We start from the raw sequence: 14,573 nt of genomic DNA, 5'->3' as shown, positions 1-14,573 counted from the left end.
ATTAAGGCAATTGCTCAAACTTATTCCAAAGCATTTCAGTTAGAAAGGAGAAAACCACAACTCATCCTCAGTCCCAGCTGTCAAATGCTAAAAGGCATTAGGTAAAACTAAATACTTTCTTTAAAAGAAAAAAGGGAATAAAGCAACATTCCTCCACAACTTGTGCTATTTAATCCTTCTTAGTTCTTCCTTTGCCTAGAAAAAGAAACAAATCATTTTATTTCTGCATGAACACAGAAAGTGTGGCACTCTTGAGCCCACCATGCGGTAAATTATCCTTATCTTATTTGGGTCAGTGGAACCACAGAGTGCTCTTCTCTCCCATCCTCACTACCTCAGCACTGACTGCTAGAAGGACACTTTTCAGAGTCACACGCCAGCTAAAAGCTTTTTCAGATAATGCCACTGTTGTTCCACATGTTAAGTGGTTTGCTGGATTACTGACAAAAAAAAAAAAAAGAAAAAGAAAAAAGTGCTTAAAAGCAATGTGAAGGACCTAAGCAAGAGTTCAATTCCTATTCAAACATGAGGCATCAAACAAGTGCCTCAGCATTTCTCTATCAAGTTCACCAGAAATTTACTGGCAGAGCACTATGTTTTCAGATTAATGGTTTAACTGATCTGCAAACAAAATAAATTTCCATGGGCAGCCAAGTTTCAGTTACAAACACAATATACAGCACATTTACTATGTAACTGGAAGGAAAAACAAAGAAATATAATGACCTGCACAGCCTTGAAATGTAAAGGAATAAGCCAATTTATAACTCCTGTTGGGGAAGTTCCATCAAAACTCACATAATGGTTGGGATTAGAAGAGACTTCTGGAGATTACCTAGTCCAAACCCTGCTGCTCAAGCAGGGTCACCTTAGGCACATTGCCCAGGACCATGTCCAGGTGGCCTTTGAATCTCTCCAAGGGATGGAGCCTCCACAACCTCTCCAGGCAGCCTCTTCCCATGCTCAGTCATTGTCACAGCACAGAAGTTTTCTTCATGTTCAGGCAGAACTGCCTGTGTCTCAGTTCTTGCCCGTTGCTTCTCCTGTCACTGAGCACCACTGAAAAAGAGTGTGGCCCCATCCTCTTGCCACCCTCCCTTAAGCTACTAGTATACATTAATGAGATCCCCTCTCAGCCTCCTCGAGGCTAAACAGGCCCAGCTCCCCCAGTCTTTCCCTCTCAGGGGAGAGGGATGCTCCAGTTCCCTAATCCTCTTAGCAGCCCTTTACTGGCCTCTCTCCCTGCACTTGCCTTTGCTGGACTTCCTGCAGTTCATCTCCACTCACCTCTGCAGCCTGTCAAGGCCCCTCTGGACGGCTGCTCCTCCCAGTTTCTATCACCAGCACACGTGCTGAGGGTGTCCTCCGTCCCTTCATCCAGGCCACCGATGACCAAGTTGAACAACACTGGACCCACTAGTGACCCCTGGGACATCGCTAGCTTCAGGCCTCCAATTAGACTCTGCTCAGCTGATCACAACCCTCCAAGCTCTGCTGTTCAGCCAGTTCTCAGTCCACCTCACTGTGTGCTCACCTACTCACACTTTCTGAGGTTGCCTATGAGGGTGTTATGAGACAGCGTCTAAAGCCTTCCTGAAGTCAAGGCAGACAACATGCACTGTTCTCCCCTCATCAACCCCGCCAGTCATCCCATCACACATGACTATCAGGTTGGTTAAGCATGATTTCCCCTTGGTGAAGCCGTGCTGACTGCTCCTAATCCCCTTCTTACCCTCCACATTCTTAGAGATGGCATCCAGAATGAGCTGCTCCACCACCTTTCCAGGGAGGGAGGTGAGGATGACTGGCCTGGGTCCAGCTTCTTGTCCTTTTGAAGATCAGAGTGACAATGACTTTCTTCTAGTCTTCACCTGTTGTCCATGACCTTTCAGTGATGATGGAGAGTGGCCCAGCAATAACATCTACCAGTTCCCACAGCACTCGTGGGTGTATCTCATCAGGGGCCACGGATCTGTGGGTGTCAAGGTTGCCTAAATGATCTTTAACCCAATCCTCTTCAACCAAGGGAAAGTCCACCTTTCTCCAGACTTTCTCTCTCCAATGTCTGGGATTCCTGAGGGCTGGCCTTAGCAGTAAAGGCAGCAAAGGCAGCATTCAGTAACTGCCTTCTCTGTATCCTTTGTCACCCACCCCATGTAGCAGCAGACCCACATTTTCCCTTGTGTTCCTTATGCTACTAATGTATTATAAGAAGTCCTTCTGGTCGTCCTTGACACCCCTTACCAGGTTTAATTCCAAATAGGCCTTAGCCTCCTCAGTAAGACGCGAGAACACACTGCCCCCACATGAAAGATGGCAGATCTTTCCCTAACCTAAATTCTCAGGGAGCTTCCCAGCTCCTGTGTAGGAAGACACAGCACTAAGGTGCATAACCGAGTCAAACCCTCTGTAAATTGAAGCATGACTTGAGCACTGTTTTTGTCACTCTTTTAGCCAACAGAAAATAACTGTTCACGCAAAGCGTACATAAACACCTCAAAACATTTCTTCTGCATTCACAGCAGCAAAAATTACGCCATTTCAAGAGAAAACACGCTTGCCAACACCAGTCATTAAACCTCTGAGCACTAGCCTAAGGCAGGCCTTTTCCTTTGGGACACTGATTTGATTCATCCCATTTTGCTAAGCAAATCCAAAATTAACTTCAAGCACCATTTATTAACCAAATGTTTCAGACTTGCTTCATTTATACCAAGATGGATGGCTTTTTATCACAAATCATTTCAACTTTTTAAGCACTAAAACTAGAAAAAAGTATTGATTTTTTAAATTAAAAAGGACACTACTGAAAATTCAAAACTGCATAAAAGGTCATAAAAAAAACCTACTCATTTCTGTTTAGTTTTGAAATAACCCTCTCCCCCACAACCAAGAGCACAGACAGCCACTTTTAGCTCTGACACCATAAATAAAAGCATTGCTGAACATAACCGAAGGCAGCAGGAATGTAGACACATCAAAGGCAGGATCCTTTAAAGTTTACGTTCTGTCGGTTAGTGTGGCAAGCCAGCGAGAATGACTACAAACTAGAAGACAAACAGCAAAATAAAATGGTTTGATGTCAAGTCCATTAAAAAATGTTTTGAAAATAAAAGGAAAAGGTGCTTTGCAAAATACTGGTATTAGACCAGCACACATTGAATACCCCAAAGTGTGTATTTTGCCCCTGATTCAGAAAGATCCAGAAAACGAATCATTAAAAGACAGCCTGGGTAACCTTAACAGGACCAGTCTGATGGCATCAAGAAAGCACTCAGGCAAAGATCACTCTGTGTTTTCTCAGAGTTGGCACCACTTTATTTGACTGCATTTGTGAACAGATATAGAAATAGACATTCTCCTCTTGAACTAGGAATAGTGTAGTTTACCCTGCACTTCTTCAACTGACCCCTTACTAATTTGAGAATTTCAGCAGACCTTCTAAAACCAAAATAACCAGTAACAATGAAAGATATGTGCATCATTTCAATTCATATTGGTCTAAAAATTGATTTGAGTCAAACCAAGACAAATTCTGTGTGTCTATAGTTGTTGCTACTTCCCTAACATGATTACATAAATTATTTCCCCAAAAGCCTATCACCTGATAGAAATTGTCTTTCACAGATATTGAAAGTTAAAAATAAAGCAAAATTAGACTGCATTTGATACCTCCTCCTCCTCCTTTTTGGCAAATTAACACAGATTCCAGCTCTGAGACTTAAGATGATTGGAGGCTCTTACTGTAAAGTACTACTAACCTCCAATCCAAGTAATAACTGAGGCTGCCCTAGTGGAAGAGAGGAACAAGACAGAAAAAGAATTGGTCTTTTGATGAATATCAAGGGGTATGCTGGATAAGAAGTTTCCCATTCTGAAAAATAGATTTTTTTCAGTTTCCAGTTTCAGCTTCCAGTCAGAGCTGGAAGAGGAGGAAGAAATATCAGAAGAGATGGATCCCAGTACCAGATAATATTTAATTTCTCTAGCTTGGGGAGAAAATGAGAAAGATACCATTGAGAAACAACGGAGTGATTTCAACTACTTTTTTGGAAAAAAAAAAAAAAAGTTTCTGAAATAGAGCTAAAAGCATCTTTTCCTCTATGAGAATTAAAAACAAGGGGAAATTAAAACCATGCACCAGGTTTTAGTATGTGAAAATGTAGTGCAAACATTTGCTGTAGAAACGATCATGCAATCATTTCTGACAAGGGTTACAAAAAGTAGAAAAGCATGAAACACATAGTTGAAATGACAACTTCATGCATAGTGGGTTTGTATGGTACGTACCCAGATAAGATCTCTTGGGAGGTGCTTTGATTTCTTCATCCTTACTATCTGCAGCTACACAAAAAAAAAGAAGTTGAGAATAAAAAGGAAGGGAGACAAAATAGACTTGCACCATTTAAAGCAACAGTGGGTCTTTTAGTAAAAGTTTAGTCAGTTAGTGTATTTTGCTAATGAAAAAGGCAAAACCAAACATGCTAGAAATTTTAGTTTCCATGCTTTCTATAACACTCCCACCTCAAGACGTTAAGAAAGAGCTGAGCAGTAGGAAGTCCCTTCACAGAGTGTCTCCCCAAGCACGTGAGACTGTCCCAGCCTGCCAACTCTTTCAAGGATGACCCTTGTTCTCAGTTGTGACCAGCTGTACATTGGTGAGCACTTCACGGCCTCCTGCAAACGCCTCTAGTCTAGAGTCGAGATGTGAGGCAGGCAGAAATTCAGATTTTGTTTTTCAACATTTGGCACTCCAGCAGAGCAGCAGCACCCTGCCTCAGAAATAATACACTGCTTTGAACTAGGACAACAAAAGAAAACCCCACTGAACTTTGCACTTTGCTGTTTTGAGCTAACAACAAGCATATGGCTGCTGCACAGACACCCAATTAAAAACCAGCAATGAACAAGGAGAGCTATTGTTATCGCAACAATTGTGCCAGGAAATGCACCAGTAAAACAGTCGAGATAAAACAAAAACAGTAAAAGATAAAACTAGGCAAGACATTTGTCATGCCTGGTGACTTTATCTGAGGACACCTTCACACTGCCGCTCATTTTCATGTTATTCCTGTGCAGATCAGAAACTAACCGATCATGGAAGAATTCAGAGGAAAAGTTTTTTGTTTTGCAGTTTTTCTTTTAATGCAGGGGAGTTAAAAAGAGGGTATACAGTCAAAGGTGTTTTTAAGTAACATAGTTGGGCATTTGGCATTTAAGGGGACTTAACTCTCATTTTAAGCAGTACATGTAATTGAAAAGTTCATGCACTCAGTATATAGAGAGAAAGCAGCAACAGCACAAGGGGTGCTCTGCTACTTTTAACTTACTTGCACTTCACAAGGGAGAAAAAGCAGAAGAAAAAAAAGCCTATGGCAAAAAAAGAGTTTTCCTAATAAGTTCTCCATAAAGAAGCTACAATAAATAATCAAACAATTCATGGAGACTGACTTTTTCAAGCAATAAGAGTTGCTCTATGAATTAAAATGCACTCAAATGGCTTTTCATCCATATTCTAAACCGCAACTAATATGTATTTTAACTCAGTGACCCCACAAAACAGAGTAGAGAACAACCTTGTCAGGATTAGGAGAGACTGCTCCTTAATGTTTCAAAAATGTTAATTCTGAACTATTAAGAGACATTATTTAGGAGAATAATAAAAACAGGAAAAAAAAAATCAGGCAACTCCCACAGAATTTGGAATACACTAGTAAGCATATACTAACGTCACCAGGGAGGAAAATAAGGCAATAAGCTAGCAATGAACAGACCAAAACTAGCTTCACTTTTTAAGTAGTTTGAACTATTTTGCAGGAACATTCAGAGGGAGGATGGAAATGACAGAATAAAAAGATTTAATTTGAAAACCTGACATCTGAGGAGTTATATATTACATAATAGAGAAATTGTGCGCTCAGGATTCTGCAAAGTCTCCTCAAAAACACTGACTTCAAGTCTAGCTTCTCATTGCCCAGACGAGCTATGAGGAAAGAAAGTACAGAGAGATCTATCAGCTTTCCTAGGAGACCATAAAATTTAAGCGATAAGATTAAGAGTAGGTGTAGAAATCCATATCTCTTCACTCCTACTGATTTTGTGCTTTAAATACAAACCCATCTTTCTACCTCCCTGGGATTGCTGTATGCATTGAAAGGTTTATTCTGAGCCAGCACATTATAGCTGGCAGGGGATCAATATTTTCAGTGTTCATGTTTCCTCCAGCCTGAAGATACTTGAAATAATACTTCATCACTCATTAAAAAGAAAAAAAAAATATCACACATAAGAGACTTCTAAGCTGCACTGTGCCGTTCTCCAGGTGGGTGGAAGGAGGGAAATCTTCAGCTGAAAACAAGCAATTATGGTCCACAAAGAGGTAAAACTCATCTGTCTAGATAATTAAACACATGACAAGTTGATTTTCAAGAAGAAAAAAAAAGAAAAAAGGATCAAATGACACAAGCCTTAACAAGTTTCTCATACCTGGACAGATCACCTTTTAAGAGGCTGTACATCTGCCAGGAGAGTTGTTTAAAGAGGAACACGCACTAAACTGAACAGCCTCCCCTTTTGTCCAAAGGGCACGGAGGGAGCCTAGAGCAGCACACAGGACAGTTTCCCTGCAGCAAAGGCAAACAGAGAAGCGTGGCCGCCAGTTTCACTGAGCAGCAGCAAGGAGGGCGAGGGAGGCATGACACTTCCATGGCCCCTCCTAAGCCTTCCTGCTTGGCTTAGCTCTGCCAAAACTCAGCAGAACGGAGCTTTTAAGCCATTCATTCACCCCGCCAGGCTAACAACCCTTGTGGACAGAGCAGCTTGTGATGGTAGGAGAGGGGAAAGGGCACCTGGGCGCAGCACTGGGAGCTGCAGGGCACCTCCTCTTGCATGTGAAGCCGCTCACTTGATCAGCCTTGCAGCACGCTGCACTGTGAGCACTGATGAGAGGGGCCTCCTCAGCTACCACATGAACAGCCAGTATCTGCCGCCTTCTGATGATGGCTGCAGATATCTGGAACTGTATCAGACCATCACTTATTAGGGAATGAGGGAAGAGAACAGATGGGAAGAATAAATTATACATCCATATTGGCACAACAACTGACAAAAAGCTGACAGTATTGCTTCTGCTCTTGTTGGTAATAAGCTGCAAAATAAAATGATGCAAGTCAAAGTCAATACAGAGAAACACAAAACCTACCCCTCTCACATTTCCCTACTGAGAATATAAAAACCAAAGTGTTTACACGAAGCAAGAGAATTCTATTAAATAAAGAATAACGCTCTGCCCCCAAATGAAATCATTAATGTCTAAAAATAGGACAAACAAAAAGTGGAAAAAATCAAAAGAAACTGTACACAAACAGATATTGTAACTATGGTATGATACCATACCACTTCTGTTTTTACTGTGAATATTTTAGTAAGCGGGAAATACATTCCATGCATATGAAAGATACTTTCCTGGCAACTGCAAAACAAGATTTTGGATGATAGCATATGATCAGGGTCCATCTCTCACCTTAGAACTTGGTAGAAAGCACAACTTCTTATTTAAGGCACAGTCTTAAAAAAATGCAGGCTAGCACAAAGACATGACAGCTAGTTCTGTAACTTAGAGCTTGATGTGAAATACTAAGAAGAAATCTGATTTCCAGCCTGAACCAAGACCTATTTAAAATAAAATTATAGCTTTAAATATTCATCTCAACAAAAGTGGTTTCAAAGAAGCTCAGAGAGCCACACTGGATCAGCAAGAAAGGAGGCTGGGTTGCAATCCAGGCAGAACTTCTGTTCAAAACATACCACAATACGCTCTTAAAATGATTAATTCTGCAACAGCCAGCTCCTGTCACTAACCTGCGAACGAGCGGCGCTTTATGTTTAGCTCGTTGGACACACGGACCTCAGTGCACAGCTTCAGCATCAACAACATCGTGATGATCATGATAATGCTTTGCCACAGTAGAGGGGATTCAAATCGCCTTCCAAACCTAAACAGAAAAGCAAAAGAAAAACATATAAAACATCTCAAAGATGACAAATGTTGTACTTAGTTATTTTCAGTTATTTTCATGTTTTGGTATTTTCTAAGCATCTGGCAAAGGAAATCATAAATCACCCTTACAGTAACAGCTGTGAGAGGCCAAACAAGAGAAAGCCACCAGTTACGTTTTACACGCACATATAGGAAGGAGTTCAACAGAGCCACTATCCCCTTGCCCTGGACAAAACATCCCTGTGGACAAATCCCAGAAGCTCTGAAAGCAGAAGCTCAAGCCTCTGCTGCTCAGCCAAACAGCAGATCTATTACTTTGAAAGAAGAGGCAGCACAAAGGCGGCGGAATTTTGCTGCATTAACAGCAGTTTCACATTCTCTCCATTTATACATCCCATAGGTTTTGCAAGGACTGTGCAAAATTTTACTCTGTTGATCAAACTTTTAAGGTAAAAATCATGAAAAAGCAGTAACATTTGCCCTATTAAAATATTCACAGGTTTATAATATATTTAATATTTACAAATACTTTTAAAATAAACAAACAAACAGGCAGAGGGAGCCATCTGCCTCACCTGCCTCCAGACATTGCAGTTAAAGAGGCTGGTCTACAGAACACATCAACCAAGTCACCAGTTTGTGTCTTGACTGGCTCAAGGTTGGGGGAAGAAAAGTACAAGGACGCAAAAAAGAAGCACACAGACTTTGCCCTCTCTTTTCTCCCCAAACTGAATTTCTGCTTGCTCACAGATGACATTTGGCAGAGACTACTGAGCTCTTCTGCACGCACTGCAGGGCAATGATCTTGGGTTTGGGCCAAGCCTTGCTGAAGGGCTTCCTCTTGAGCGATCGCACTCGGCTCTGCCGTAGGAAAACGAGACCCTACAGAGGAGAGTGGCTGCTCTCCAAGCGCCGCCTCCTGCACGGCTTGTTGACACCCCTACCAGACACCCTCATTAAGGGAATTAACGACAGGGCACGGAAGCTTCTCATGCGCAGCCCTCACAGGATATTAGATTTAAGACAGCAGGGCTGCAGGCACATCTCGGTGAGCTACGCCATCGGCTCCCTCAGCCAGCATGACGCGGCTCCCAGGCCTTCAAAATCCCTCGCTGAGGCCCGTCTCGGCGCCCGTCACGCTGCTGGGCACACCAGTGCTCCCTGCCTTGCACTCCCCGGTAGAGGCTATTTCGCTGTCTCCAGCTCTTTCGCTGTACATTAGGATTACCTCATGAAGAAGACCCCATGCTCAAAGGGCACGATGTGACTTCCTGAGCTCGGGTTGCTCTCCTGGGCGAGCCCCGTGGCCGCAGAAACCGGCCGCGCTCGCCGCGGGCTCTCGCACGCGACGCGTGCCAAGCAAGCGCCGCACTTCCTCTCCGAGTGCTTCTTCGCAGAGATTTTCTTCTTATGAGTCATGTCGGAAGGGACAGGAAGAAGGCTGCAAAGACCCCGACTCCCTTCTCTGGAAATCCCTCTGTGCAGAGGTGCCAAGCAGCACGCACCGAGGGACGTGGCCAGGTGTCTCCTGCCAGCTGGCACACAGCTAAGGCAAACACATCCAGGCCTCGACCTCCACGCGCCTCCCAAAGCCACCGGCAGCTACTGGAGGACCAGTGGCCACGTACAAGAGTTCCCTCTTTTCTCTCTCATCTATGGGTTTGTGGTAGGCCACGTCATTGTAGATGCTCCCTTGGACCACTGGAATTTGGTACTGCTGTTTTTGCCTCTTACTCGAGGAATGAGGGAAGAATAAACGAACAAACAAACAGGAAAGACTTAGACAGTCAAATCCATAGAGCAGTTAAAACTGCTTACTGCAGGCTTAAGAAAATCATCTCCAATTACAAATGAATTTGCATGTAAAAAAATAGTCATGTACATAAGAGGGGCTGAGATAGCAGCACGGTCAGCCAGAAGCTATTCAGATGGTAAATCTGGCAGAGGTTACTGCAAGGTTACCACCTTCTTGCTCATGAAATTGTTGGCCTGCCCAGTCGTGGTTGCCTCACCAAAGGATGGGTTGCAGCATAAACATTCACCCACTGCAAACACACGCACTCAAGGCCACCCTGGGCTAAATTATAATAACCATTTGCCATCAGCTCAGGCTTATCTCGCATGAGACTGAAAGTATTATGGCAAACTCCCAAGTCTTCTGGCCCTTTAACAATTAAAAAGGAAAAAAAAAAAAAAAAAAAAAAAGAACAAAAGGTCAACTGGAAACAGGAAAACTCTTCGGGACTTCAAACGATCACATCTCGCCCGCAACACAACCCTCCATCCCACATCCCACCTACAGGAAACCAAGCAGCTGCAAGGGAGACAGGCAGTGAGAACCACCAGCACACATCCCTGCTCCACATTACCCAGGCGCAGGACGGAGCAGCGACCCGTGTCCTCACGCAGAATCACCATCCTGCATTTGCACCCCACAACCGCAGTGCCAGCCACCAAGGCATCCGCAGAACTCGGGGACTCCAGACTTCAGATGTCAGGCTCGAGTTCTTCATGGTTTCCTTAACACTGTTTTTTTAAAAAAGCTTTTCCTGTTATAGCTAAATGCGCAGAATAGGCAGGGGAAGCGATCCGAATTATTTTAAGGCTGTTGAAGTACTAGCAAAATTCAGTGCATGTGCAGAGTCATGAACACAAGAGAACTGGGCGTTCAAGCTAAAGCAGAGGCTGGCTAGGCACTGGGAAGACCGCACAGCTACCAGAGCACCTCAAGCTGTCACAATAATCCTGTTATTCCAGACTTGAGCCTGCTCCATGCAGGATTGTGCAAAACAAGCTAAACCCAGCATGGACGGCTTGCCCATCTCCTCTCTTAAAATGCCTGAAAAAACACTGACAGCGCAATCACTCTGACCATATTGTTTCCCCTACACATCCCCGTGTCTGGCTATTGTCCTTGGGTGTCCCCTGCTTGGGGCAGGGCTCTGCTTTTGCCTCGTGCTCCCACAGTGCCCTCGGTATCCCAGCGAGGCTCCGCCAGCAGCTCCTGCGAGAGGGAGCTGGTTCCCCTGCTTGCTGCAGCAGGGAGCTCCAGGTCCTGCGACACGGCGCCTACCAGAACCCACCTGGTTTCAGATAAAATGAACAGAATGGGTATGGGTTACCTTGGCTCAGAAATATCCCTCAAACAAATTCCATAGTTCTCATCTTTTCCCTGACCACCCAAACCTATAAACTCATCCCAGAGTTTGTCTTAAGGCAGCTATTTTCTGAGAACAGCTCCTAGCACCATAAGGTTTTATTATCTGTTGTACACGCAGCACAGCTGTTACCAGAGCACCCCACTGCAGGGCTCCTTGGCCAGTGGAAAACACATCTGGGAAATCCTGAAAGAAATAACAAGAACCAGAACAGTGATTTTTTCCCCCCGCCCCATTTGGGAAACTACTCTAGCACATCTTCAGCTCCTTCTCCTCTTTGACCCTGCGTGATCTCCAGAGGTCTCTTCCAACCTCAATCATCCTCTAGCTCCTCAAGTCACACTCTAACACTCTAAATCAGAAATCTAGATTCAATGAATCTGCATATCTCATATTGCTTATTTCATTTTAATGAGTGGCCTCTTTTATGGACATTTTGCAACTGAAAGATTGCTTGCATAAGCCACTCAATAAGGAGGAAAAAGGCAAGCCAGAAGAGTCAGATTGCTGAAATCCCAGAAGAACAGCATAGTATTATAGTAGAGTTTGTATATTTTTGAGGGATACTATATGAAACATTTTAAGGATTGCATTTTTTTTGAAGTCCATAGCCCACCGAGAATAGCAGGGAGCGTACTTACTTTTGGCTGCACTTACTCAAGATACAACTAAAAAATGCCTACTGCTGACTTCAATGAAATCTCTAGTTTCTCTTCCTTTAGTCGCTTATTTATTTATTCTGATTTTAACATTACAACAAGCTGCGAGTTACTTTATTCTTTGGCACACCAGGCCAAACGAGGGTATGCCCGCTTGGGCCACCGGGGTGCTCGGGCACCACAGTGTGCTCCGACCCAAAGCTCCCAAAACCACCCAGGGCGGCCCAGCTCCACCATTAGCAGCCTCAGACTTCAAGCAGCAGTAAGGCTCAGTGTTCTCCTTGCACATTTTAACACTCTTGAATGAGGAATCAGAACCTACTCATAGCAAGAGCAGTAAGTCATGAGCTAGGAAAAATGGTTAGGAAGTGTTTTATTAAAAGTGCAGAGGGAAAAGGCTGGCAGCAGATATTTTTTGGAGCTTGCCATGCATGCTTGTACATGCCAGAATTATGTAACCCAGTTTGTCGCAGATATCTTAACCACCTTTCCATCCCCTGACACAAAACCAGGGTCCTCCCCGGGCACGGGGGGATTGGATCTTGAACGAGAGAAAGGCATTCATTTCTGCAGTGCCTCCTGCTCCTAACGCAGCCCCCCAGCACCGCCTCGGAGCCTGGGTGCAGGGCTAGCGGTGACGGCTTGTGGCCCTGCAGGACACAGGCAGCACAAGTAGCACTGACGGACAAGAGCCAGGGAGCCGCCGCTACCGACCGTAAGTTACAACCAACACTTACATTGGTACCCACAAATAAACACCAGTTTTAACAAAAACAACAATAATAAAGGGCACATCTGACCACCTCAAGCTAGAGAGAACACAAAATCTGCTTTTCCAACTGGCAAATGGAGCCCTACTGTGCGAGGCTGTGAGCACAGACCAGTTGCTTTCACCACAATTATTTTCATGTCCTCTTTCGGAAGGCCAAAGACTTCAGACAGAGTTAGCACCCTGGGCCTGATGTTTGCATGCTCTAATATACAGATTTTTCCCTGAGCGTAAGCCATGTGCACGCAAACAACGTAAGGCACAATCATGCCCGTTGCTGCCTATGCGCAGTTTTAATTCCCGCAGACTCCTTTCCTCTCCCACTGCTTCTCCACGGAGGGTGGCACATTATAGAAGTCACTGTTTAGAAGAGAACCAGGCCAAGCACGCTGAAGTGAAAGCAAATGCCTTTTAAAAGACAAAACCCTGAGACACTGTGAGACAGCAAAGCGCCCTGCAGAAAGGAGACACAGCAGATACTGGGCTGCTGTGATCACTGCCAAAGGAAGCACGCCCCAAAAAAAGAGCTCTGATGGGAGGAAGGCAAGGAGGAGAGGCAGCGCAACGAGCCCGCTGCCTTTAAAAACAGGCCCGAGGCAAAAGGAGAGATTGTGAAAAGAGGCAGCTGGGAACAGGACCGCGATCCCTGCTCGCAGCAGCACTTTGTTCCTGAGCTGCTGCCACGGGGCTGCTGCACCAGCTGCAGCTCTGCCAATACGTAACGAAACAGGCCCAGGAGATCAGGGGGTAAACACGCCATTTGGAAGGGACAGAGGAGGTCAAACTTCACCCAGCACAAAATCAGGCATTAAAGAAAAAAAAAAAAAAAAAAAAGAGAGAGAGAGAGAAATGCAGTTTTAGGGGCAGGAGACATCTGCAAATCTTTGGTGGAAAATAAGGGAATCTCTGCTACTGCCAAGGTGAGCAAAGTATAGTAGAGCCATAGGGGAAACGTGGGGCGATGTGGGACTCTTAGGTGTATGGGACATTCGTTAGGAGTGACAGAGATACAGGAAGACCAGCTTCCTACTTGAGAGGGAAAATACAGAGGAAACAAGGCATAAAAGGCAGGAACTGTCTATTCCTGCACCTGAAACGCACAACATGCACACCCACCAGCCTCAAATTCAACAGCAATATGTGTAATTCAGTGAGAATCAGGGACTGACAACAGAAATGGTCTGCAGTGTAGAGGAATGTCTTTGAAATTAAAAAAAAAAAAAAAGAAAGAAAGAAAAATACCAGCTGACATCCCCAAAACAATTAGGGCCTGAAAAGCAGCCTTTTTAGAACAGCAAGGTTTTGAAGGCGTACCACTTTAAGGACTTATTTTTGGATCAGGCTGGAGAGGATGTCAGAAGGATGACTCTGGCATAGATCATATGCAGAACCACCTGGATAATGAAGAGAAACTGAAAACAATTGCAAACTGCAGCCTGAGTCAGTAAGGATTTCAGAAAAGCAACTTGGAGTGAAGGTGCGGGCTGGTTTGCTGAAGGGCAGGTGGCAATCGTATCAGCAGGTGCTTCGAAAGTTGGACGGGAAGCACAGGGAGGCATCAAGTCACCCAGTGAATTCCAAATAAACAAAATAAAACCCCCCACGCTCCCTCTGGTGATTCCATAGATTGTAACAATGCTTCTGCTCTGTATGCCCAACTAGAGTGCTGTGTCCCAGATAAGACGTCATTAACCAAAGATACCAAGAAATAGGAAAAAAAAAAATCAAACTGTCGAGCTGCCCCATGGGGGCATGATAAACATTTTCATATACATAAGCACATACAGAGGCTCTTGCTCTGCTGTCTGGCTTTAACTTTGCTAAACATAAGCCCAAAGACAATAGCTACGCTAAATGCTGCTCTCACCGGTCTACTGGTGTGTACAGTGGACTACCAACGGTTGCCTGATCTTTAGGCGTCGAAAAAGAAAATATTCTTCTGCAATGCACACCGAGCTACCAGGGTGCATGTCTTCTTTTCTGCCTTT

At 44.3% G+C, this 14,573-nt stretch overlaps 1 protein-coding gene across 2 annotated transcripts in view; it reads right to left on the bottom strand.

The window, feature by feature from the left end:
* SLC66A2 (solute carrier family 66 member 2) overlaps window positions 1-14,573 on the bottom strand; it is a 67,651-nt gene that overhangs the window by 44,952 nt on the left and 8,126 nt on the right. The window contains exons 2-3 of one of the 2 annotated variants that reach the window (XM_088533418.1): window positions 7,861-7,994; window positions 4,291-4,344 (exon numbers count right to left, since the gene is read on the bottom strand). In XM_088533418.1, the coding sequence (XP_088389544.1) occupies window positions 4,291-4,344; window positions 7,861-7,994 (188 nt within the window). The remainder of the gene's footprint in view (window positions 1-4,290; window positions 4,345-7,860; window positions 7,995-14,573) is intronic. The other variant, XM_088533419.1, reaches the window with a different exon arrangement.

This window comes from Tinamus guttatus, unplaced genomic scaffold (genome assembly GCF_059628265.1).
Source record: "Tinamus guttatus ecotype Peru unplaced genomic scaffold, ASM5962826v1 Tinamus_guttatus_pri_ptg000497l, whole genome shotgun sequence".
Classification (NCBI taxonomy): domain Eukaryota; kingdom Metazoa; phylum Chordata; class Aves; order Tinamiformes; family Tinamidae; genus Tinamus; species Tinamus guttatus.
This window is presented reverse-complemented; position numbering and strand designations above follow the sequence as displayed.